Source organism: Crotalus tigris, unplaced genomic scaffold (assembly GCF_016545835.1).
Source record: "Crotalus tigris isolate CLP2741 ecotype Arizona unplaced genomic scaffold, ASM1654583v1 scf7180000018030.5226217, whole genome shotgun sequence".
In the NCBI taxonomy this organism is placed as follows: domain Eukaryota; kingdom Metazoa; phylum Chordata; class Lepidosauria; order Squamata; family Viperidae; genus Crotalus; species Crotalus tigris.
The window spans coordinates 2,877,411-2,903,986 of NW_024096786.1; the positions used below are offsets into that span (position 1 = coordinate 2,877,411).

The following is a 26,576-nucleotide window of genomic DNA, read 5'->3' on the forward strand; positions in this document are numbered from 1 at the left end:
AACATTATTTTTACAGTTCTTCTGTTCTACTTTGTTCTTTTTGATAGGAAGAATAATTGTATCAACAATCAAGACTATGTTCTAAACAATTACTAGGAATTTTTTGGGAAAGTATAAATCCAGTCAGCTTCACATTTTTTTTACAAGAGAGATCTAAATGGAAAAAAAATACCACACAAAAAGAGAATTAAAATTTCTTCACAAAATTATACTTAATCCCATTAATACAGAAATGCCTCAAATAATGGTTGATTTTCTATTGGCCGCCTGTAATTTCCGAAGCTTGCTAGCAAATCTGAGAAACTGAATGAAAATATTTTATCCAGATTACAATGAACTTAAAACGGTTTTTGTAAATGATAGCAATAATGATATAATCATGCATGTATAGATATATACTGAATAACCTTGTATTTCCCCTCAGCCTCTATAAAAGCATGTAATTCCACCTGTGCTCTACAAAATAATACTCACAAGAAAATACATTTTCCTTCTGCCTGCTCTTCAGAAATCCATTACATTCTTTCAACTCTTACTGTACTACTGTTTTTATAAAGAATGCTTCTTACCAGCACATGAAGGGACAATGATCTCACATGTCTATTAATTTCATCAACCCACTGGTGGCAGATTGAACTTGGAGAAATGAGGAGAGTTGCTCCTGTAGGAACTGGTTTCATTGCTACAAGGCAGTGGGGACAGTAAAAGGGCTTGATCTTAAGATTTTCTTCCTTATAATTCACACATTCAGCATGTTGCCATAGGTGACAGTTCAGGCACTGTACCCGAGCTTTATAGTCAACCAAGCCAAGCTCGCCACAGATGCATTCAAAGCGGTAATCAGAGGTGTTGAATGGAAAAATAGAACCAGGGTGTTGTTTAAAGATGCTAGTGTGTTCTTGACAGACTGAAGCCTGATCTTCTAAGGCATCCTGCATCTCTTCAGTTTCATCCATATTTTTAGGAACAGCAACACTACAGCATATCTCATCTTTGGATCTAAGCATATTGTCAGTTGGCCTACACTGAGAATCTTTAATTTTCCAACGCTTAGAATCCAGGTTTGATTCACTAGTATCTTTGTTTGTTTCACAGTAATCATGATCTTCTGCTGTAATATCTATCACCTGAGGTAACTTTAGGGCATCTGTAGAACCTGCATCCTTATCATCCAATTCTTTGATTTCAGTCTTATGGTCTGGCAATTTTTTCTTCTGAGATCTATTTGAAGTTTGCCTTTTCTATAAATATAAAAGAAACCAAACTGAATTTTCGTAGTGCTAATTCCTAATTCTCTGAAATTATGAGGAAGAGCTGGAAAACATCAACTCTGCATGCTATATTCCAGCTTTCCTCAATCTGACACCCTCTAGATATGTTCAGGCTATATTTCATGTAATTCTCACCAGAAAGAAATTCTGGGAGCCTTCAACACATCTGAAAAGCACATCGGGAGAGGCTTGTATTACATGTGTGAGCCACTATCTTTTATCTTTATACAATACCAAGTGGGGATAGGAGACTATACCTCTTTGGAATATACATTTCATAGTATTGAGTACACTTGGCAATCTCCAAACTGACTTTTTTAAAGCTTACGAGTATCAATTTTCAAGTTCCTTTCCTTCCACAATTCAATATTCTTGTTAATTAAAATTACAGTGCAATTCTCTTATGATTCATTAAAAAGCCTATTCATATTACATTTGATATATAATTTTTTTATTTTATAATATTAACTTATAATAACTGGGATCTATGCTCCATTTCACCAAAATTGTGCACAATTCTGTCAAAGTACTTAAAAGATTAGGAACAATTAAGAATATACTTTACTTTAAACTATTTAAAAGAAGTCATGAATGGGAATGGGAAGTCCAGAAAGATTTTCTAAAAGGTAAGACCTATTTAAGTATTAAGTTCTTTAATTGAACATACAGAAAGTTGAAGATATATCAAGGAGGCCCACTTATAACATTCTATACATCATGTAACCCTTTCTCCTATATCTGCAAGTACATCTTTTAATTACCTACATGGAATAAGACTGGGTTTCTGCATTAGCACCATGCATACAATAGTACTAAGATTATCTTTTGTATAAATTTTGCACTGTATTTTAAACATGATATAATAATGATGCAGAAATATTTGTCATGTGTAAGATTAATTTTAAATAAATGGCCTATGTTCCCATAATTGTGTAATTGCTATTCAATGGATCTGTCAATCTATCTTTTACTTCCCTTCCCCAAAAAAGCTTCATTATAGCAATGAACATGTATTTAAATAATCCTAAATAATCCCTTTTCTTCCAGCTCACCTGTTTTTTGGATCTATTACAAAACATCTGTTCCTTGTAGTTTCTGCCCAACTTGAAAGAGCCAGCAAGACCATGGCCTTTGACTTGCTCCACTACTTTCTCTGCAATTAATTTTTCCAGAGTTCTTTTAAGAATCCGACGGTTCCTCTGAACATCGTATTTATATATGGAATGGACATACTTAAAAATTGCAACAATGGATGCTCCCTTCTTCACATTCATTTCTTTTACAGCTGTTAAAAGCATTACTCGCAAACCTATACAAAGAATGAATATTTTTGATCAAAACTGTGAAAAGAGATTGCAAAGTAATTTAAAGATTTTATTGTAACACTTAAAAGCTCTGGCTTAATTTTTTGTTACTAGTTTGCAGAGGTAGTTTTTTCTGCTAAACAACTTAAATAGTTTAATTCCATAATAGCCTCTAGGACTTTTATTCTCTAATCAAAATTCTTCAATTATCACATGTAACCAAGGGATACGAAAGCATCATACACTTAATAATGGAATTGCAAAAAGGTTTGATATGTCTTAGTTTCTGTATAAGAGAAAAAAAACCTCTTCAGCCTAAAACAAGCATTTAATCTGATGTGAAGCCACAGGTTTTCCAACAATATACAACAGTTAACCTAATTCCCTTATGTAACCTTAGGACCTCTCACTCAAACTTCAACTGGTATAAAATAATATATATTATGTAATATATACCTATGATTCTGTTAATGTGTTGTTTCTACTTTATTGAGAAATCCCAAATAGACTCTCAATTACTTGTGACTGTCACTTATTTTATAGTTTAATTCCTCTTGGTGTTGTTGTAAATGAATCACACCTGCCATCAGTATAAATATTGTGGGGCTTACAAGAACCACCTATGCACTAGGAAAATCTTCGAGCAAAGACTGGAAAAAATAAGAACTGGGGAAAAAATGAAGCAGTGAGCTCTGTCTTGAAAGTTCATTAATTTAAAGAATAGAAAATAATTTTACATTAAGCATATTTGACAGTTTTTTTCCCCACAGAGCTATCAGATATCTGAGAAAAATGCATGTTTTATTAATGTATAAGTAAATAATTGCCTGGAAGAAATAAAGCATGATTTTGTTAGGAATTTGATAGTTCTAATTAATAATTATGAATACTAAAACCTATACAATTGTGTTTATTTACTTTGAGCATACAGTGAGAGAAAGTATTATCAGTACTTTAAATAAATAAAAAGGGGATATTTATTATTTATTTAGAAAACATATATGGCAGCCCAACTCACTCCTGGCGATTCCAGGTGGCTTACAGAAATAAAGCCGGAAAACAAAACCCAATAAACCTCCATATCCTGGCCACATAATCAAACCAGCCACTTGATGGGCTCCATATCACCTTGAGGTCCCATGGCCTGCTGGCAAAACCACGTTTTCAAGGCCTTTCAAAAGTGTATCAAGGTGGTGGCCAATCTTATTTCTGCAGGGATGATGTTCCACAGGGAGGAAGCCTCCACAAAGAAGGTCCCTCTTTTTGGTCCCACTAGATCAGTGGTTCTCAACCTTTCTAATGCCGCGACCCCATAATACAGTTCCCCTTGTTGTGGTGACCCCCAACCACGTATACATCACCGGGTGCCAGGGGCATGGCCAAAGAAAAGGGAGGGAAAAATGGCGGACAGCCTTGTTTGGCGACCCCCGTGAAATGGTCGTTCAACCCCAAATGGAGTCCCGACCCACAGGTTGAGAACCACTGCACTAGATGGACCTCCTTAAGAGAGGGGACAGAAACATATCTTGCCTTCCTGCTCTGGTGGGTCAGATAGATGTAACTGGGAAAAGATAACCCTTCATATAACCTGGTCCCAGACCATGTAGTTTTAAAGGTGACAAAAGGCACCTTGAATTGGATCTGGAAGCAAATCAGCAACCAATGCAACTCCCGCAAGAGAGTGAGTTATGTCCAAATTTAGACTTGCAGAAAGCCATGCGGATTTTAAGGCATTGGCTTTGTCAATATATATGTAGAAACATTTTTTCTCTAAAGATAGCTGTTTTTGCTTACTGCTGGTTATGCAAATGATACTTGCTAAATACTTACTTGGATACTGGACTTTTTCCTTCAACGTAAACTCCATTTTCATTATGTTTTTCTTTTTACTTCCTTCAGTAGGTTGTGGTGGAACAAAGAAGTTTACTAAAAACCCCTGGAATATAATTTTAACATTATTATGTCACAATCTACCTAATAATTAACAAAGGCTAGGCATGACAAAAATAAAGTGTACATTTAATTATTGGTCCACTGGTTTTATCAAAGCATGTAAGAATTCAGGTGGAAACTTTAACACTGTTATAAAAATTCATTGTCAATAACAATTTATTAACACTGTAGAATTAAAACTGGAAAATTGTAAGAATGAAGCATTATTTTTTTAAAAGCAGTACTTAGAAATACTGATCTTTTCACCAATTTAAATATATAGTGGGCTTTGTTTATTCATGGGGATTCTGTTTCAATTGAACCATGAATAACAAGCTTCTGAAAAAGCATACTGTGCTTATGTGAAAAATCTTGTCAGTCATTTTGTGCATGATATAATACAAAAAGGACACTCTAGAAGAGACTTACATGGCAAATAATAGATACATAAAATGCTTTATTACATACAAAAGGTTCTGCCTGTATTTTCCAGGAAAATATCTTTTTTCTTCTCTTCATAGCTAATGGCTATTGGTAAACTATATCTACAAATTGGTCAAATTAGCACGCTTCAAATTCTGCAGATTGACAACTACAATAACAGTTTGCAACACATTTTTAACTGAACTGTGTTGTGAATAATAGAAGAATAAAGACAGGAAAAATTTTAAAATGGGATTATCATATTCTAGTTAACTTGATATTTTTAACAAAATAATTTAAAAAGTTTTAGTTGGGATTAAGTTTTCTGCAAGGATAAAGAAATACGATGCAACCCTAAGAATATTGTTGTTTTATATTTTCAATATAAAAAGATTATATTTTCAATATAAAAAGAATCAGACAAATTATTACAATATAGCTACATCAGTTATGTAATAGCATAATGATATAGAGCAGATTGATTTTGAACCTTTCTTCATAAAACTAGTATGCATTTTTGCATGTGTTACTTATACACAAAAGTGACATTTCCATTGTGCTACCAATCATACCTATCCCAAAATGTTCTATTAAATTATCAAAATAATTAAATAAACAATTAAATTAATTCTTTTAGCATTCAAGACTCAGATTAAAATGTGATCCTGAAACAACCAGATGGATATCTATATGGTCCATTTATATGATTCATTAACTGATTAACGTACCAGTATTTAGTGAGTAGAGAATGCATAATAGAGAATGAAACAATAAATCCATATTTGGATTCCATTATGTAAATAATGTTATGAACAACTATGCCTATTGAATTTATGAACAAATGTGTTTTTAACCCAGGGACTGATAAACTCCAGAATAAATGCTATTATTAAATAAATAAATAAAACAAATTTTAAACCACCAGAATTTTGTGAGAGACTGATGAATTTTTTAAATGCCTGGGCCAGTATTTCACATTGTATGATGTCCCAGGAAAGACACTGAAAAGGTGACCAAACACTGTGATAGACAGTGAAAAGCTATGGGGTAGCAAAGTATCAATATCTGAAGTAGACTGAAAAGAAATGAATGCTCAAGCAGACTGCATAGTGTTTTTAAGACATTCAGGACAGATAAATTGGAAATGGAAAACAATGTTAAATTGAGAATTGGGGAGGGAGGAAAATAATGCTTAAGAATGAAGACTGATTGTTATGAATCCTGTAGAATTGTGATATGATTTTCTACTTCATTCCAGTTTTTCCAGCAAATCACATTCACAACTAAATCTTTTCTCTTGACACAAATTATAAAAGAAAAAGAAAAAGTCATACAAAATTGTTTTACAAACTGCAAAGAATACAGATTTAGGAGAAATCATTGCTTATATATTCCAAATGCAATTTCCAGTTACAATCAATGGGCTGAACAGGATTTGAATATTGGAACTACTTTTATCCACTCACAATGCAGGTTTCTCACCTCTGGTAACATCAGAGCATCTTGTCTGATGTCTTTACGACTGTGTGACAAAATAAGAGCCAAGACCTCTACTGTTTTTCCAAGGCCCATCTCATCTGCTAATATTCCTCCAGGCCACTGAGGCCCAGCAACAGGTCGATCACGGATTACACTGAAAATAAAAAAATATGGATTTTTGTTACAAATGCAACTAACTTACTGAATTCAATATTTAGAATTCTAAATAAGTATCAGCTACACTCAATTGTTTCAATGTTATGCTTTTGGACGTATTAAAGCAATCCATCCTTACCAACCAGTAAAAGGATTATAGTAGAGCTTTAGTCCATCTAGAGTAATAAATTCTCTCCATAAGTAGTGGATGGCGTTATCTGATGAAAGAAAAGAACAAGACAATAAGATTCATTGAACTTCACATCTCCTCAAAATTGGAAATTGAAATTGAAGTTCTGAGGAAAGTCATTCCTCATTATATGAACCATTTTAACTAAATTGTACTTGATATAAAAATACTAGTAGTCCTCACTTACTGGCCAAAGCTGGCACTGGCAACTCCGTGGCTAAGCAAAATGTTGTAAAGTGAAACCATACTGACATATCACATCAGTTCCAACTGTGATCATTAAGGGAATCACCAGTGAATGTTAAGCACAATGTCACATGACTGCAACTTGCAACTTTGTGCTAATTTCAATCCCTTCCCAAAATATAAAAGCATTCCATAAAATCTCTTCTTACAATATCTGTACTCTAGAAAGAGTACAGAGAAGAACAACAAAGATGATTAGGGGACTGGAGGCATATAAGGAACGGTTGCTGGAATTGAGTATGTCTAGTTTAACAAAGAGAAGAACAAGGGGGGACATGATAGCTGTGTTCCAATATCTCAGGGACTGCCACAAAAAAGAGGGAGTCAAGCTATTTTCCAAAGCGCCTGAAGGCAGGACAAGAAGCAATGGGTGGAAACTAACCAAAGAGAGAAGCAACCTAGAACTAAGGAGAAACTTCCTGACAGTTAGAACAATTAACTAGTGGAACAACCTGCCTCCAGAAGCGGTGAATGCTCCAACACTGGAAGTTTTTAAGAAGAGACTGGACAGCCATTTGTCTGAAATGGTATAGGGTTTCCTGCCTGAGCAGGGGTTGGACTAGATGACCTCCAAGGACCCTTCCAACTATTATTATTATTATTATTATTATTATTATTATTATTATTATTATTATTATTATTATTACTGTTTCTGAAATATTTATGGCTATTCTTAACTACAGCCTCCATGGATTAATAAGATGGGGTCATTTTTTAAAGAAAGAAATGCTAGATTAGAATGCCGCTATTGATGCAATGTTTAAGGACTGCTTATCTAATATACAATACAGTTTATGTTAACTTTTCTATTGATCTACTATGCAAACTGGCCATTGTATTTGCTAATATTTCTATAGTTTCTAAAGATGTCATTAAGCAACATTAACCAAAAGGACCTGGTGATTTCCTCATAGTACATTATCATGTATTCTACCATCAACATATTGTATATATATGCATTCCTGCTGCTACTGTGAGATAATTACCATTGGTAGTTATATATCTAAAGTTCTCACGCTGCAACATCCAATTTACAGCCTCACTTTGATATGGCCTGAGTACAGGAATCAATGCAGAATGTTGTACGTTTTCCTTTAAAAAATGTATCTCTTTTTGATGTACATGCCTCACATAGTCATACAGCTCTTCAATATTTTGCCGTTCTATATCTCTATCAGATTCCTCGTCTTCTTCCAGAATGTCTAAAAAAATGTACAAAGCTATTGACTATCAGTAACATAAATATTTTTAAAGTACATAAGAAATAAAAAGTTGAAAAAAGTATTTGAGTATTAAAAATATAATATATAGTGCAACAATGCTTTCAAGCTTTCAAAGAGGGATAAGAAAATAACTCAAAATACAAATATATGAATGTCTGATGAAACAATGTTATGAATATATAATGGTATTTAAGTTTCTGAACCCATTTGAATATTGAATTTTCAATATTTCTCTATAAATATGACCCAAAACATTATGTTTTCCACAAAAATCCTAAAACTAGATAGAGAACTCACTTAAACAACTGAGTTAAAAAACATTATACTTATTCATTTCTTGTTTATATAATTGTTTGTTCATTTATTGAAGAAAATTAACCACACCTCCATTTTTAATTGTTTTATTTATGCAGAAACACTGCAAATTAATAAAAAGGGAAGGATATAAGATGTGAATTAAGGTGGCCTCACCTTGTGGAGTGAGCTGATGAATATGTGTTGACTGAGATAGGCAGTTTCAAAATTTGATAAATAAATTGAACACATACAGGGAACTGAAACAGCAGGTTTCATTAAAAATGAAAGGGCTAAAATGCATGTCAGAAAGTATAAATTGGTGTCATCTATGTAACTATAGCTCCTTATGAAACTAGGAACCCATAGATTGTGATATATTCCAGTAAACAGTGAGATGAATTTGAGGGGATATTGTGTAAATGAATGCAATCCATTCAGTTAAGTGACATAGCTGGGAGATAGGAAGGAAATAAGAAAAGCTTTGAGATAAGTTATCTGCCAATAAAGAGAGAGGTTTTTAATAAGAATTTTAACCATAGGGTTATATATACACATGGTAAAGGAATGAATATAAATCTAAAGCCGTAACTGATTCACCTGCAATAAAATGTGATATCATTAATATTGTAAAGAATACAAAAATACTGAGATGATCTGAAATAATGCTATTTGGTAGCATTAAAAGTGAATCTTGGAAAAAATAGGTGTGGAAGACAAAAAGTAAAATCAGTAAGAATGAAAATAGAACAAGTGCAGAAAGAGAAAGTACAAATCTTGTAAGCAAAAGTATGAGAAGAAATATTAATCTCCTATTAGATTGGATAGTGGAAGATATCAGAAAAACAGAATGGAAAGAATTATGTATTATCACATATAAGAATTATCATAGTGCTACATTATATTAAGAAGAATAAAAAGAACAAAAAAGCAGCCTTGGTGAAATGCAATGTGAAAAAACTGGGGATGAGAAAAAATGCACATAAAAAATGATTGCTACAAAAACTGAAGATGAGAGAAAGCTACTGTATATTGTGTCCAGACAGAAATTTTACAAAGAACAAGAAAAAAAGCAGTTAAGCTTAAAACAAGCAGAGAAAACAGAGACCAGTTTTAATATAAATTTTTAAAAACTGTTTTGCAGTTAAAGCCGATTAAACAGAGTGAATAAAATTAAAAAAATAAAAGTTATACAAAACCCAAGATTTTCACAATGTGAAAAAATGCTAGAAGTGTTTTAAAACATTTCTATAACAATAGCATTAAGTCAGAAGGTGGAATAGAAACAAACATCATGTTAGTATCCAAGGGGAAAAAATGTTGTAAATAAATGTGCGAATGTTGCAAAATAGTGAGGACAAAGGCACTGCTACTGTACCTGTTAAAATACAGGTGTAATTCCTTTCTGGAGTTTTCAGAACAAATATGTGACTTGTTTAACATGAAAACTGGACCCTCACCGGATGAAGGGATGCATTTATTGTGAAAAGAAGCAAAACTAAATGCAAAAAGCATAAGGAAACTAAGTATGTCTGGGAATGCATTTGGCAGCATCCTGACCGAAATGTTAATGAGAGAGATGAAAAAACTGGGAAAGTGGTAGTATGACTTTTTACTGGGAAGAAGAGGCAGACTAGATTCTTGCTCTTCTGCTGGCCACTGAAAAAGTTAATTTATTGAACTTGTATTGATTTTTTTTAAAAAGGGTACAATAAAGTGAATAAGCTTGAATTAGAGAATCTTTGTTGAATATAGAGTTGAAGGTTGGTTGTTGAATGGGATTTATTTAAATTTGGAAGGCTATCTGGCTCACAAATGATTCTGGGCAACTCACATTGTTAAAAAGAGGAAAAAAAAGAATAATTACATAAGAATCATACAAGATTCCATATAACTTTATATATTAAGATTATACACATTTCCACAATAAAACATCCAAACTAATGATAACATTCCAAATTGTCTGTAAGAATATTCTCACTATTCCAAATACATCTAGTTCATTCTCTTTGATTTCTTATGTGCCACAAGGGGTAATACTATACTAGCTAAGAGAAATGGAGTATCTTCCTCACTCATTTCCTTTTTCTTAGGATTTTATAACAGTAATAATGTTGTAAATCTTATCCTAGCTCAAACTTATCAGTATACTGATTTTGAGGGCAGAAAGACAAGCATTTTCCTAGCAACCAACTAATGATAAATTTATGTTGAAGAAATGAGCAAAGGCTGCCATTCTTAAAAGAACTTGCAGTAAATGGCCAAAAACTAACATAATATAGAAAAAACTGGCAAACAAACAACGGCACAGATTCTGCCAGAATTCACAATTAAGTGATAATATCGTTCATAAACAGATACATTTTTAAGCATCTGGTCTGAAAAATATGATTACCTGGAATTACAAAGTGATAAAATTTTTCCATCAGTTTCTGAAGGAGTTGATTAGCCTTTCTTATTCTTCCCCCACCATCGCTAAGGAATTCTAATTTACTTATGCCAAGTTCAAGAAGATATATTCCAACCTGTGAATTAAATGTTCATGGGAAAAAGTTTAGACAAACTTTAGAATATACAATAAATTATGGGGAAAGTAACTTAATGTAACTAGGAACAAAGCAAAGAAGAATAAAAATAACAACAAATGAAATCATAGTGAAAACATTAAAGCTGCCTTTCCCAACCTAATTTTCCTCAAATACACTGAACCAATTCTTAAAACAATTCATCAAGACTGGTTGTAATATGAAAACTAACATATTTCATAATGAAAGAGATACCAGGTTAGACAATGGGTCATTAAAAATAGTGAAAGTAATTTAACAGGCTAAGTTATAATGATGAGGAGTCCTTGGTGCTGTCTGAGCTTGCTTGTTTCCTTGCAGACATTTCATTGCCCAAGCTAAGTAACATCATCAGTACTAGTAAGGAGTGGAGTCTGCTGTCAGCTTTATATTCTGGTGGCTTGCCTGTCAGTGTTGGTGGGGGTGGTCCTAGAGATTCTTTGGTTGGGTTGTTTGCTCTTGGCTTCTTTCGCAGTTTCTTGACCCAACCAAAGAATCTCTAAGACCATCCCTATCAATGCTGAGGCAAGGCACCAAAATATAAAGCTGACCGCAAATTGTACTCCTTACTAGCACTGATGATGTTACCTAGTTTGGGTAATGAAACGTCTGCAAGAAAACAAGCAAGCTCAGAGAGCACCAAGGATCCCTCATGTCAACCCCGAGCTACAAATATTCTCCTTTATTAGTAATAATGATATATTGTAATATTTTCCTAAAAATTGAAATCATAACTATTATTTGTGATTCATAAGTATATTCTAATTATTAGCTGCAAGGCAAAAGAAAGCTGGGCACATCCTATTAATGAGGCAAATGATCTTGAGAATCCTGGATGAAAATAACTAAAGGCCAAACTATATTTAGTGAAGGAGAGTCATAATTAAATCACCCAACAGTTATTGGTATGTATTCATAAAACGCTGAACCATAATCTAATTAATAATCTAATCAATGATTTGCATTTCCTTTTCCATGATATGATAATCTCTATAGATGGTATTTAAACCAGCAGAGCAGGAAAATAAATAAACTGTTTCAGTTTCAATTAAATGCAATGGTGGAACTGAGGGAGTTAAACTGAAACTACAGAAAACATTAGAAGAACCAACAATTAACTTATGGATAAAATGTGATTTATTCAGTTTATAACTTTTTTTAAAAAAAATACCCCCATAATAAAATTTGCTAAATTAAAAAAATGTTAATGAGTTGATAAAAGAATTGTTTATAACAATGTGGCTATATCAAAAGCATGTCCTTTTTAATTAGTTAGTAGCTTATATTTGTGATTTACCTTTGGTTATTTAATGCTATACACACAAACACACATCATTTAATTTATTTAATAAAGATTCCATTAAAATCCAATTTACAGGTAAAGAATTCCTCAAGTTTAAATAAATAGGCAAGTTATGAGTCTGGAAAATAAGTTACAGAACTATCTCTATAATTCCTGTAGAGGAAGAAATTTTATGACTGAACAGCAGCTTTAAACTTTCTCAGGGGAGAGTTTTATTTGCACACCCCAACAGAAAATTTAAAACATATGAAAACTATACTCCCTAAGATATGCTGGGGCAAAACTTTTCATTATTTTAGCTGGCATAATTAACATTTTATTCAGAGATGCTAGTTAATAGGGCCTGCAAAAGAATAAAATCTAGTAAAATCTACTTTGCATATAGAATAAATTGAATTGAAGGAAAAATTCCTATCTTTAACGCTAACATATTTTCCATCTGCAGATAAAAGACATTAATTACAATATTCTATTCAGGCACCTTTCTACATATTTTTAATTTCAAATATATTCACCAGTAGATATGTTCTATTAATTATATAAATTGACTACCTTTACAGAACAAGTATCTCCAGATCTTTGATACAGTACAATTATTTTTTTCTTCTGTAGCCACATTAAATTTTCCATCATTTCATTATTTAAAGATGATTCAACTAAAACATCTAGTTCGTAAGTACTCTGTAATGATTCTTCCCCTTTGTCCATCTTTATAATATCATTTGCATGGACAAGAAGATGCAGATGATCACTAAATTCTGCTGTCATCAAGGTCAACCCTCTTTTCTGGATATTGTCACTTAAATGTTGTTCAGAAAGAAGCTGAAGTGTAAATTCCCCAAGCAACGTTTTCCAGGGAGGATCAGGCTGATAAGGAAGTATCAAAATATTTAGCTGTATAGCTATAGATGGCAATAGATGACAAGAATCTTCTGCTTCCTCTACAAGTGTTAAGATGTTTGGGGATTTGGGATTCTTTTCTTTGCAAGTCAAGTCTTCATCCCTGCTATCATCATTTATCACAATATGTACAGCAGAAGATGAACTTGTACCAGCAACACGATGGTCTTCAGCCATCACATCTACATCTAACATGTCATTTTTCTGGTCATCATGCATATTCCAACAGAGTTGCTTCTTTTGCTCTTCATTCATCCTCATGGGAGGAGCACGCTTTCGGCGGCGACTCATTTTGATATTTCACTACTGCTACACACTGTAACACAGATAAATACCAGTCAACTTATATCTTGAATGGACCATTAAATTTTGATTTAATAAGAATCTGGAACATTGTCCAAAGATTTATTTTAGATATATCTTCTAGCAATAAACCTTGCCCCCCCCAGTCTTTTCACTTTAGGGTTCAGCATCAGAACTTCCCATCTATGAAAAAGCTAATCTTTTAAGAGAATTCAGAGAAATCACTATTCAAAGCAGGAAGTCTTACTTTGTTACCTTACTTTCAGAAGTATATCAGAATGCATATATCTTATGGTCTCTAGGACTGTGCTTCAGAAAACATGGAAATGCATTCTCAAAGGCAATACATTAAAAATCTTTGGATTATATGTGCTTATTGGCATTTTATCTTTTCCAGCCACAATTTCAAATCCATAACCAATCCTAACAATACTATCTTTAATTGTGTCTCTGTGTATTTGAAGTAATATTAAGATGTAGCCAAGAATTTGAAATAATACCAAAATCTAGTCAACTCTGCTTTTGCCTCTTTACTGGATCAGAAAAACACTAAATTTTGTCACTCTTAAACATAATTATCATTTGATGCTTTTTGAGACTAAATGTTTAAGAGACCATGTTTAAGGGATCACAGAATGGTGGTTTCTTAGCGTTCCAATTATTTTTTGTATTTTCTTATTCATTTATGTGGCATCTTTTATAAAATTAAAAACTTAATTGTTTCCTAAAGGCAAGGGAATAATTGTGGAATGTATAATTGTATATTCCTAGAGCCTCCAACCCTTGCTAACTTTTAAAACTTTTTGTCATATTTTCACTCCATTTTCAATCTGTCTTTGCAACTTGTGATCTTATTTATTTATAGGCTCAATTGGCTATCCACTCACTAGACCAGGGGTCTTCAAATTTGGCCCTTTTATGACTTGTGGACTTCAACTCCCAGAATTCCTCAGCCAGCATGCCTGGCTGAGGAATTCTGGGAGTTGAAGTCCACAAGTCATAAAAGGGCCAAGTTTGAAGACCCCTACGTTAGACAACCAAAGTTACTTGCTTCACTTTTTTTTAAGGCATGCTGTTGAGAAACACAATATGGCCTCAAACAACTAGGGTACTTGTCTGCTTTTCATCAGCAGTCTTGAAAGTCCTTCATTCTGTTTTGTCTTTTCTGTAGACTGCTAACTAAAACTCCAAAGAGTAGGCTGAAGAGGCAACTTTTGTAATGTTGCAAAACCCCAACCACTGCACCTCTGGCCTTTATTTTCATTGCTTCCAAGTTCAATTTAACATGAATCTGCCTACTGCAATCCTTGGCTCCATATTTAGATAACTTTACTCTTTAAGTTTGCTGCTTTGCCACACTCCTTTGTACAACTGTAATAACAGAAGTACAGGTAGTCCTCGACTTACAACATTTCCTTTAGTGACTATTCAAAGTTACAACAGCACTGAAAAAAGAAACTTATGACTGGTTTTCACACTTACGACCATTTCACCATCTCCATGGTCATGTGATCAAAATTCAGAGGCTTGGCAACTGACTCATATTTATGACAGTTGCAGTGTCCAGGGGTCATATGATCCTCTTTTGTAATCTTCTGACAAGCCAAGTCAATGGGGAAGCCAGATTGAATTAACAGCTTTGTTACTAACTTAACAACTGCAGTAATTCACTTAATAACTGTGGCAAGAAAGATTGTAAAACGGGGCAAAGCTCAGGTAACAAATGTCTCACTCAGCAGCAGAAATTTTGGGCTTAACTGTGGTTGTTAAGTCGAGGACTCCCTGTGGTTGCTTGCTTATCATGAGCTCACAACTAAATGCAGTACAATTAATCACAACATAAGATCAAGCAAACTAAAAAGTTCTTAAAGTAATAAGCTGCGTTTTAAATTGTGATGACAATTAGATGTTTGCATCACATCTGAAGCGACGGGTAAGCATACAAATCAACTTCACAGGGGCTCCAGGAAATAGAGGCGGCTGTCCTTTCACTGCACGAATGCAAGGACGCCGGTGCCAGGTGGGCACAGAACACAAGAGATCGTTTCCTATTTCCGCGGACACCAAGGCAGGCTGGCAGGGAAGAGTCGCCGGCAGATAGGCTGTACAACAGAAGACGGCGTGGGGGATACAAAGCCTCGGGCCTGCTGCTAGACACCAGCGAGCGGGTGGAAGCACCGGAGAGAGGCGAAACGAAGCCAAGAGATGCTCTGTGGTCCAACGTACCTGACGGTTCAAGTAGCAACCTGAAATGCGTGCTTCCGTTCCGGGATGTCCGTTCAGGAAACCACGCCTGAGCCAGCAGTAACCGATCAACCGTCCTCCGAACGGCCCCCCCGCGGGAGGAGGAGGAGGAGGCGGCGTACCAGCGAACGCCCCTTCCCCCCCTCCCCCCGCGTGAAATCCCGGGCAGCAGATAGGAGCCAATCGATAAGCAGCAAAGGCCCTGGCAGGCCCCGCCCTCACCGGCTGGCGCGCAGGCGCTGGAGAAGTGACAACGACGCGTCCCGGCCGGCCGTGGGAGAGGGGCGGAGAATGTCGCTTTGTTTCGGGAAGGTCGGGGCGAGGTGCTGCAGCGGCTCCTCTCGGCGGGTTCTGCGGTGGAAGTTTTATAGCTTACCCCGGTTCCCTCGGGCGCTCGCGAGCTAAAAGATGGAGGCGTCTCCGGGAAGAAGCCGCTTGTTCCGTGCGATTGTGCCCTTGCAGGGTGTACCTTACAGGGTGAAATGTACCAAAAATGCTGTAGGGTTGAGCGATCTCGAAAAAAACGAAGCGTGGTTGGACTTGTTTGATATTTGAATGGGAGGCTGTGGGAAAATCCAGGAGGAGAAATTAGACACGCGTTTTGAGAAATTAATTCCAAGCCGTTGCCCAAAAAAAACAAAAAAAAAAAACAGCGCGCCAGCATAGATTAATCTAGCTCGATTTTTAAGCAGTGTTTCTCGACCTCAGTAACTTAAAGGTGCTGAATGTTGGTAAGGTGTTTAATTGTTGGCTGGAGAATTCTGGGAGCGGAAGTACCGATCTCTTAAGTATCTGAGATTGAAAAACACTGGACTAGAGAATAACCTTAACTTCAACCGTGGCTTGTCTGAATGATGTTTGTATTACATTCGTACATTCATTTCCATCCTGCCAATTCTTTTAGTGCAAACTCAAACTTTATACATACTCACTTTTTATCCTTACAAAAATGGTGTGAGATAGATTAGGCAAGTGAAAGTTAAGTGAAAGAATGATTTTAGTAGCTGGCAGTGTGCACTGAACCCAATCCTCTAATCGTTACATCATGTTGATTTGGTGAACTGATTTTGTCCACATTACTTCTGGAAATCGTTGTGAAAAGTTTAGGTCAGCTCAGATTTTTCTATTGGTAGTGTGATGCCAATTTCCTTTCCTCACAGAGTCTCTTATCAGCTAGGTACATGCAGCTCTGAACCACACAGGTGTCTTAACATATTTTACATGTACAATGAAAATGTGAACAGACTGAGTTTCTCTTCGCCTGTCAACACAGCACTGTACATCCTGTGTTAATATCCAAAACACTTCCTCCGCAATGCCATCCTGCCATTTTTCCCTCAAGAACATGCCATGAAAACATCACAAGTTTGTGCTTATTCCCAAAGAAATGATTAATTTAGCTATATCTTAAAGTGTTCCTTTAATTCTTCAGACAGTTGTTGATAGGAGATAATATTGAATTACAGAGCTCTTTTCACTTACCAGTGAATTCTGTATGACAGCTTAATGAGAAATTAAGCATGTAAGAAATATATTTTAACTAAACTGTTACTGGAGAGCAAATAGATTCTAATTTTCTATACTGAACAATGCTAGAAGTAGAATGAATTCATAACCCTGTCAACTGTCCATATGGCATCATTGTCAATCCTAAAAGCAACAAAGGGAGCTATTGTAATACAGGTCAGACTGTTTTTCTATTTAGCCCATGGCATCTCTGACTGATAGCAACCCACTAAGATCTGAGATAGAGTTTTCATGCTATCTGCTGAGAATATGTTAAGGACAGAGACCAGAATTTGAATTATGACAACCAAGTTGTTTTGCCACCCAAATTTACATTGTGCCTAGACTGGGCAATTGAAAAAGAAAGGCCTGGAAGAAAACCGTAGCAAACTACTTCTGTATTTTTGCCAAGAGAATCCAATGGACATGTCTATGTAGTCACCAGAGCAAGGTTAAACCATGGCTTAATTGAAGCTATTACCCACAGTTTTGAGACAAATTGTGGACCATCAAAGATATCATTTTGCAATCACAATTAACTTCACCAATTGAAGATTTGTCCTCTCCTGCCACATATTCATCAGAATCCTTGATGATTCCTAAAGACTGTGGGCAAAATAATATAATTTGTGTTCCCTTTCTTCTATCTTTAGTTGCACTTATTCCAGTTTGATCTAGTGATTAAGACACCAGGCAAGAAAGTAGGAGACCGTGAGTTCAAGTGTCACCTTAGCCATGAAAGCCAACTAGATAATTTTTGGATCAATCACTCTCTCTCAGACCAACCCATTTATAGGGTTGTGGGCAAAATAGGAGTAAGAAGATGTGCTGCATATGTTTGCCACCTTGAGTTATTTGTGACAATAATAGCAGGATACAAATAAATGAATAAATAACCTGCATCTTGGTCCATATTAATTCAAGGCAGTCTACAGATATGGAAATAACATAAAACTATAATATGTTTTGAAACTTCAATAACAGAAAAAGAAATATCAAATAATGAGAAATAAACACATACACAAAGTCAACCCTCCCAGGTAAACCAAGAGGAACAGGAGTGGGTGAACTAATTCTACTTTATTGTAAAGCAACATTAATAGAATCTTGCAAGTCTGAAGATACAGGCTTCCTGCTGCCACTTTTAACTGCTTGATCCATTGTGGTGGGTCCTTATAAATTTCATTCTCTGACCATTAAGTCTCTTTGTCTGTTTTCTAGGTAGCATCTCTTGCCACCTTTCCCCAGGGTCATCCATACATTACATTGCACAGATACATATGGGTGCTAGTGAATCTTATAGCATCTTCTGTTAGTTTAATGCCTTAGTGATTGATGTGTATAAGAAAATCTCAAATACTGTCAGCGCTTAGAAATTACATTTTAACTGACAGAAGTGCTTTAATCTTATAGCATAGGTCTATCTGATCATTTGAATTATTGAATCATAGTTTTGAATAGGCTTCTCCCCTCCCCTCACAAAGACCTTGTCCTTCATAGTAACAACTATTGAGTTTCTATAATTAGGTTAATAGCTTAGTCTAAGCCATGGTTTGTTGAATTCATTTATTCTTTAAATTTATACTGGTAATTACCAAGATATTTTGATGCATTAATCTTCTCACCCACAGGTAACTGAATAATAATACACTTCCCAGGATTTAGAGCAGACATGTGAAACTCGCGATGTCATGTGACATCGCGCAATGTATCGGGAAAGTTTTGCCATTGCTGGCCATGGAGTGGGCGCGTCTTCCGGATGACGTATCTGGCCCACGGGCCGGCAGTTTGACACCCCGATTTAGAGGATTCAGTTGTTATCAAAGGATTGAGCTGGGCTTTTTTCTACAATTATTTTCAAAAACAAAACCTTTAGTAGCCTCAGGCTCATAGCATACTCTAAAGTTATTTTGAAAGAATCAAAATAGTCTGCTTCCCAAGTGTGGTCTTTTTTTTTTCACCTGTGAGCACAGATGACATCATGACTACTGTATCTTCTGAAGAAACCTAGAGCCAATCCAATGAGTTGTGTCCTGTTTTTCAATATTTAGGTGACTGTTTATACAATTCATTTATTTACTACCCTGCTAAATTCTGGAACAGTCTGAGTTGTTTATATCAATTTAATCAATATCAGGGGAAAAAAAGGGGGGGAAAACCCCTCATGGATCACAACAACAAAGATGTATCACCAAAATGGGAGTAAGCTAATTGTCCTGGTATCCAAATGCTGGTCTAGATAGCCACCAGTTATGCTTTATTGAAAGTATAGTGGTCCTTGAGTTATGGCCACACATTCAGTGACCATTCCAACTTGAGACAGTGTTAATTGATGGGCATTTAGGACTGATCCCCAGAATTCCAGCAATCTCAGTGTCCTGTGGTGACATGATTATGATTCAGGCACTCGGTGCCTTGCTTATGAGTATGACATTGTGGCAAGTTATGATCATGCGGTCACAATTTCCAGTGTTCTCTGCTGATTTCACACAAGAAAACTCAATCGGCAAGCCAGCAGGAAGTTGAAAGTCACGTGTGGTCCTCTCTTAATAGCCCACCCAATCCTCACTTAATGATAGCAACTGGGACTGCCAGGATTGCCATCGTTAAATATTGTTGATGTTCATGATATTGAGCTCTCTGACCACACTGCTTAGCAACATCAATTCCAGTCTCAATTGCCATTATAACCCAAGGACTATCTGTAATAATTATTTATTACTAAAGACATCTATTACCTCAGAAAGCAAAAGAAGAAATATTATTTTATGTGTTACCATTGTTTTTACTCTACCTTTGTCAAACAATTCTCAGAAAACACCAAAACAGGTTTAAAGTGATATAACTAGGGAGAAGATTTCTAGCCCAAGAGGGATTCCTCAGAGGTGCTACTTCTACACATTAGTTTGTGGTAGCACATTTATTAATAAAAACAAAAGGGAACTCTACTCAGTATATTAAAATTTTTCTTGGTTTTCCCCTTCTTCTCAACCTATTCATCTTCCTTGAAAGTCCTTTGAGATAGGCCAGCTCAGGAAACAAATACCACAAGGACTGCAAGAATGCTATTGTTGTGGGTATAATAGCAGAATCTTGAAAACCTGATGGGGTTTTCTTTGCCTCATCTCATACCAGACTGAAGACAGAGTTCTTTTAGGTTTCTGTCTTACGATGTTTGCTTTCCAAGTCCAAGTTGCTAGTTCCCCTCTCTTAATGGCTCATTCATTCTTTCTTCAAAGCTATTTCCACATCCCTTCTGTACAGTATATTTGTTTATAATCTGATTCTCATTCCCATTGGTCATTTTATGACCAATCTGTCTTATTTTGTCACTCATTTTGTATTCAATTCACATTGATTTAGTACCCATTCATTCATGTCCCTACCTATTCTTTCCTACACATACACATCCTAAGTAACTCACAGCCACTGGATTCAACTTGCATTTCCCCCGAATACACAAGGGTAACTTCCATATACCAAAACTGGGTTGTTGTTTTTTCTGTTTCCACATGATACCCACTGTTTTTTCCACCAGCATTTGTATCTCCTAAAATGTTTCCATCCATTTTCTCATTTTAGGTAAACTTTGTACCCAAATAAATCTGGGCTACGCTCCCCTGTGTGACATAAAATGGCATTGCAGCTCCAAAATTTGCTTATTCTGCCAAACATTCTTCTATTCTCATCCTGCTGTAGCTTTAATGTTCACTTTTGCTGACTTTTCTCTTCTATAGCTTCATAGCTACTGTATAAGCTAACCACACCCATATTTTAATATTACTATTTATAATATTCATTTTAATTTTACTTTATAGCACATCACTATCATTCCTATACAAATATAAAAAATGCTACTTTCAACATTTGTTCATTTCACTTCAAATCATTCTGGTTCGATTCTACTAGAGGCTTCTTTTAGCCCTTATCATCTACTTCCATAGCTGTTTTTATTCGATAACTATGCTCTTATGTATTTTAATCTTACCTGTTTCTTGCTCTCCTGGACTACATTCTTTACAACTAATATTTTCTATACATAAACATTCTACAATAGTTTTCTTGCATCTTCACTTTTTTTCAATGCTCTTATATGCATTATTTTCTCAGCCATAGTCTCTTTCACTACATCACTAAGCATCCTTTTTCATCCTTCCCATTGTAGCAATTCAAACTTTTGTTGTACTCAAACTCATAATTCATAATTATTTTCATTCAGTTCTAATTAGCTCTCATACATTCTTTATTTGCACTTTTCATTCATTTTCTGAGGAAATTTATCTTCCAATACTTTTTTCATATGGTACTTGTATTTTCTGCAATTATTTTACTTTTCACCTTTTAAATCCATTTCTTCTATGTTCAGTTTTTCTCCAAGGTCCACTCTTAAGATTACCATATAGTGGCCTGTTCCACATCCAGAACCACAAACACTTTTAAATCCTTCACTATCCATTCCTTTTTCATGTGTACACGTAGATGGATTTATGGAAATCCCAATGAAAGAAGTTACAAAACTACAATTCAAGCAACTGATTAATAACTATCACCAGGAATGCTGCCTGATTGAGAAGGGATTGAGCAGCATTTATACCTTAGTTATCCAGTTGTTTATATGCCACCCCTTTCTAACCATCTGAACTGGCAGTATCACTGCATGTTACAAAATTTTAATCCATAGAGTTGAGCACAGCAAAGACTTTCTCAGGATCTGTAAAGCAACTTGGAAACAAACTGTTGAAAATTTGTTAGCACAGTCTTGGCCATGTCAACCTAAAGGTAAACCTCCCTGAATTCAGTAATAAGCAACAGCAGGATTAGATACAGTACTTGAAGTAATACGGTCCTTGACTCTGTGAACCTATTGAAGAGAGAATCAATGGCCAGTGGTTTTAGCACATTTTCTCCTTGTAAAGATTAATATTTTAAAAAAAAGCTTGGGTAGTTTTCTGAAACAAAGCAGATAACTACATAGTAAAATACTTATCTGCTAAGGAGCCATAAAAAAAACCCATATAACCATATACTCGTATATAGGAAGAATTTTGTCCATCTTCCCCAGAAGGTTCAATAGTCAGGCAGTATGAAAATCAAAATATAGTAAATGTCTACAGTACATAACAATAAATAATGGGGGGGGGAATGGTATTGAGCCAAACAAAAAATACCAAACATGTTCAAATCACAGCAAATATTCTGACAGCAGAAGATTCTTCCAGAAGATGCAGGAAAAAACCTCCACAGCTTGTGATCATCCATTGTCACTCTGAAGGAACTGCAGTAAAGCAGATAAGTATAGCAAGTGGTGATATAAACTATTATCTAATTAAACAGGGAGGTTGATGAGGAGAAATCAGCAATGCTGGTGGAAAAGCTGCAGAAAGTTGATTGGATTTCATCCATAAAGCCAGGGCAGACGCTAAAGAGTTTTGATGCTAGTAGAATCCATTTGTCATTCACTTTCCCTCTATTTATTTAGCAGCTACTGAAGACAAAACTGCCTTTTGTGCATTGGCAAAGTGATACCGGAATGGCAACAAAGAACAGGCCAGATGCCAGCAGCTGCTGTTTGGCAAAGTGCCTAGAAAAATACCTGGCATTAGAAATTGTAGTCTTTCATTCAAGGTTCTTGGGTATCTTCCAATAAAATTTATGAAAAATGAAGCCACTTTCTGCAATGGTTAGGGCATTTTTCTGATGGTTTTGCACAAAGAGTCAACATAGCCCAGAAAGAATGTCTCCATCAAATATTTACAAGCTACTCTGTATCTCTCAGGCCTAACTTAATTAATTTTTCACTTTTCTGCATTACACAATATTTTAGAATCTCAAAAGACTGCAGCAGAAACAAAATCTATAATACAATGTCATGCAAATCAGTTTATCTTGTTTAATTTTAAAATTAAATGAAATTTAAAAGGGAGTTTTTGGACTCTTAATTGCAAAACCGCAACACATGAAATAAAATTTAAACTCATACAAAAATAACTACAAAGGTATGAATGTGCAAAAGATGAACATGTTTGCAGTGCAGCAGATGTTTACTGAAAGCTTATTCCCATCATCATGTTTAGAATTGAGATGAATCCTACAACTTTACGCTAAATGGAAAGCTTTATAGGTATGAATGTTTCTTTTGAGTCATAGCCAAAAACAGCCCATGCCAGTATGACGTTTCTCTGTACTTGGATGGAGTTATTTTTTTAAAAAAAATAATAATTTAAACTTATTTTAAAAATTCATTTAAAATAAAAAATTAATTCAGTCAAATACTAGATTCATACATTGTGCATAACTGTAAGCCTGAATTTGCATGTGATTATTAAAACACAAGGACTAGATTCAAATAACACATTGGCAACATTTACATGACATGTTAAACCAGGTCGGTTATAGGGCTAGGGTTGTGGTTGAATGGAATTGAGATCTTAAAGAAGTGCCATGAGGTTTTATGTAGTAATTAAGCCTCTGGCCTAGAAATCAGGAGACTAAGTTCTAGTCCCACCTGGAAACTGGCTGGATAATTGGGCCAGTTACTCTTTCAGCCCAACCCAAAATAGGATGAGGAAGAAGTATGTTTGTGTACCACCTTGAGTTACTTATAAAGTAATAAAGTTGGGATTCTAACAAAAAAAATCTAATAAATATATGGACAGGGAAAGAAAGGATAGTTTTTATGGATAAAAGATATAAGGAGATGTAATGAATTGTGTTGGCATAATTTAGATTTAACTGTCTTTCTTAGCTTTAATTTCTTTTCATTATGGTTAGCATCTGATGATGGGACGACTCTTTTTTATTCAACAACATCCAGGAATATTGGGAAGATATTGCATTTTTACACTTTTAAACCCACAAATAATTATAAGGTGAAATTCTTACATGAAAGTAAGAATACAGTATTCAAAATCAGAGTCAGAATTAAACCCATTTTTTCATATCTATTACCATAACTGCTAGCGGTCCTATTTTGTTTCATATATTACACCGGGATAAAAAAAATTCTGGTAGTTAACGTTTCATAATTGAAACAAATGCTAAACCTCCCATTAATGAAAAGATAGATACAAATAAAATCAATCAATGAATAAAATAAAACTGTGAATGAGAAGCATAATTTAAAGGAACAACAAAATCTCTTTGATTAAATACTGGAGGTTAATTTAATATCAGGGTCTAATTATCATTTTATCTGTTAGAAAAAGTACTCCCAGAGCTATAATGAGATGAGGGCTTAAATTAGAGCCAATGCGATTATAGATGAAATGTGTAACAGTGATACCCATTGTCATTGGGGCACTGGGAACTATGTCCCAAAACTTTGCAAAATACATCAAGAAACTGCAGCTACCTGCAATAACTCTAGCAATGTTACAAAAAACTGCGCTACTCAGACCATCTTATATTTTAAGGAGGCACCTGGTTGACACCTAGGATGCTGGTAGCAACCCATGTTAACCATCAGCACCAGCCAATTTGAGTGTTCAGTTGACTGAGGTTCATGCTTAATGAATAAAAGATTAATAATAATAATAATAATAATAATAATAATAATAATAATAAAATTCGCTATTAGTCAATTGAATTCGCTATTAGTCAATTGAATTTGCTATTAGTCAATTGAATTCGCTATTAGTCAATTGCAAAAGGCGTCCTTACTAGGAACTGCTTCCATCCTGCGACGATATCTGTAATACCATCAAACATCCACATCTGCCTATCCCAGGTCCTGGGTAAGGACTCGATAGATAGACAAAATGCCAAATCCAATCTGAACATCTGGCTGACTGTGCGATGATCAATAATAATAATAATGTTGAAAGGGACCTTGGAGGTCATCTAGTCCAACTCCCTGCTCAGGCAGGAAACCCTATATCATTTCAGGGTTATATATATTAAGAGAAGTTTGTCGAAAAAACTTCCAAGTTTAAAAAAAATATACAAACATATAGAAAACGTTCATGATCAATTTAAAACAAAAAATCATGATCATCAGCAGAATCCATTCTTACACTCAACACAGCCATTGTAAAAGCCCCCCACTATTGCTAGATCCTCAGGCACAATAGCAGGTACAGCCAAAATTAAGTACTAATTCCTCTCAATAGTCCAGCTCTCTGCCAAATTTCCTATTATATGAAGTTTTCAGACAATCAGAGTTTAAAGGTCGTGAGCCTGGGTGATTTTTTAACTTAGAAATAATGCCAATGTCATGGTTCCAACAGATGTAAAATATGTAAAATATGTAAAACAAAGCTCAAATGGTAAAGAGGTTTATAATATACACAGGGGCAACACTGGGGTGGAAGTTCACTCCACTTTTAACCTTTATTATCTTTTTTGCTCTTAAGGATAGTATTTTTTCCTTTCTCCTCAAAAGCATTTCTGCCTGCCTTTTTATCTAGTATTTTTCTACCTCTAGAATGCTTGAAATATAGACAACCAGGGCTTTTTTTGGTCATAGAACGCCCAGAACGGAGTTCCGGCACCTTTTTTGGATGGAACCTTGTAGGGTAGGCAAGGCGGGTTGTATGACGTGTGAGTTCTGGCACCTTTTTTTTTTTTTTTTACAAAAAAAACACTGTACACAATGCTTATGAAAACATATACTGTATACACATACATGAACAAAATCACATGCATATAACATGAAGTATGGATTAGGTGGGGACATTTGACTCCCTAAAAAGTATTTAAAAATCTGCAGTAAGTCTCACAGTTGTAAACCATGCATTATTGTATTTCACGCATGCTAAAAACCGGATGAAAACTTGCTCTTTACTGATTTTCTGAAAAAGTCTGAGGGCTTTTTACATTAAGTAAAACATATAGATTTCATTATACAAATGAAATCATCATGCAAGTGATATGTAACATTGCTTGAAAACACATCAGTACTGTAATCTTGTGTTGATTTAAAATTTATGCCTATCAAAACTAGGAGACCATTCTTATATTTTATTCTTTTCATCTCAGAAAAATATTTGTATGTGCGTATGCGTATGTTACGTCTTTCCAGCTGATGCTAGAAGATCAGGGATGCTCAACATATATGAAAATTAGTGCAATATTATGCTGTGTATTCATGCTTCTTAACAGCATTACAGTGTTAGGACTTCTGAATCTTATTAAGTTCATTTTGTTGCACTTTGACAATTCAGTACAGATAAATTATATATGGCTCTTCCCCAAATTCCACAGTTTACTTGAAAACCTATTGACTAGTGGGGGAATGATG

The 26,576-nt window shown here is 35.0% G+C and overlaps 1 protein-coding gene across 2 annotated transcripts in view; it reads right to left on the minus strand.

The window, feature by feature from the left end:
- Positions 1 to 16,067, minus strand: part of SHPRH (SNF2 histone linker PHD RING helicase) — a 59,540-nt gene extending 43,473 nt beyond the window's left edge. The window contains exons 1-9 of one of the 2 annotated variants that reach the window (XM_039346853.1): positions 15,815 to 16,067; positions 12,938 to 13,601; positions 10,914 to 11,043; positions 7,988 to 8,203; positions 6,705 to 6,783; positions 6,413 to 6,563; positions 4,406 to 4,511; positions 2,324 to 2,580; positions 570 to 1,241 (exon numbers count right to left, since the gene is read on the minus strand). In XM_039346853.1, the coding sequence (XP_039202787.1) occupies positions 570 to 1,241; positions 2,324 to 2,580; positions 4,406 to 4,511; positions 6,413 to 6,563; positions 6,705 to 6,783; positions 7,988 to 8,203; positions 10,914 to 11,043; positions 12,938 to 13,576 (2,250 nt within the window). In that variant the 5' untranslated portion in view covers positions 13,577 to 13,601; positions 15,815 to 16,067. The remainder of the gene's footprint in view (positions 1 to 569; positions 1,242 to 2,323; positions 2,581 to 4,405; positions 4,512 to 6,412; positions 6,564 to 6,704; positions 6,784 to 7,987; positions 8,204 to 10,913; positions 11,044 to 12,937; positions 13,602 to 15,814) is intronic. The other variant, XM_039346854.1, reaches the window with a different exon arrangement.
- Positions 16,068 to 26,576: the final 10,509 nt, after the last annotated feature.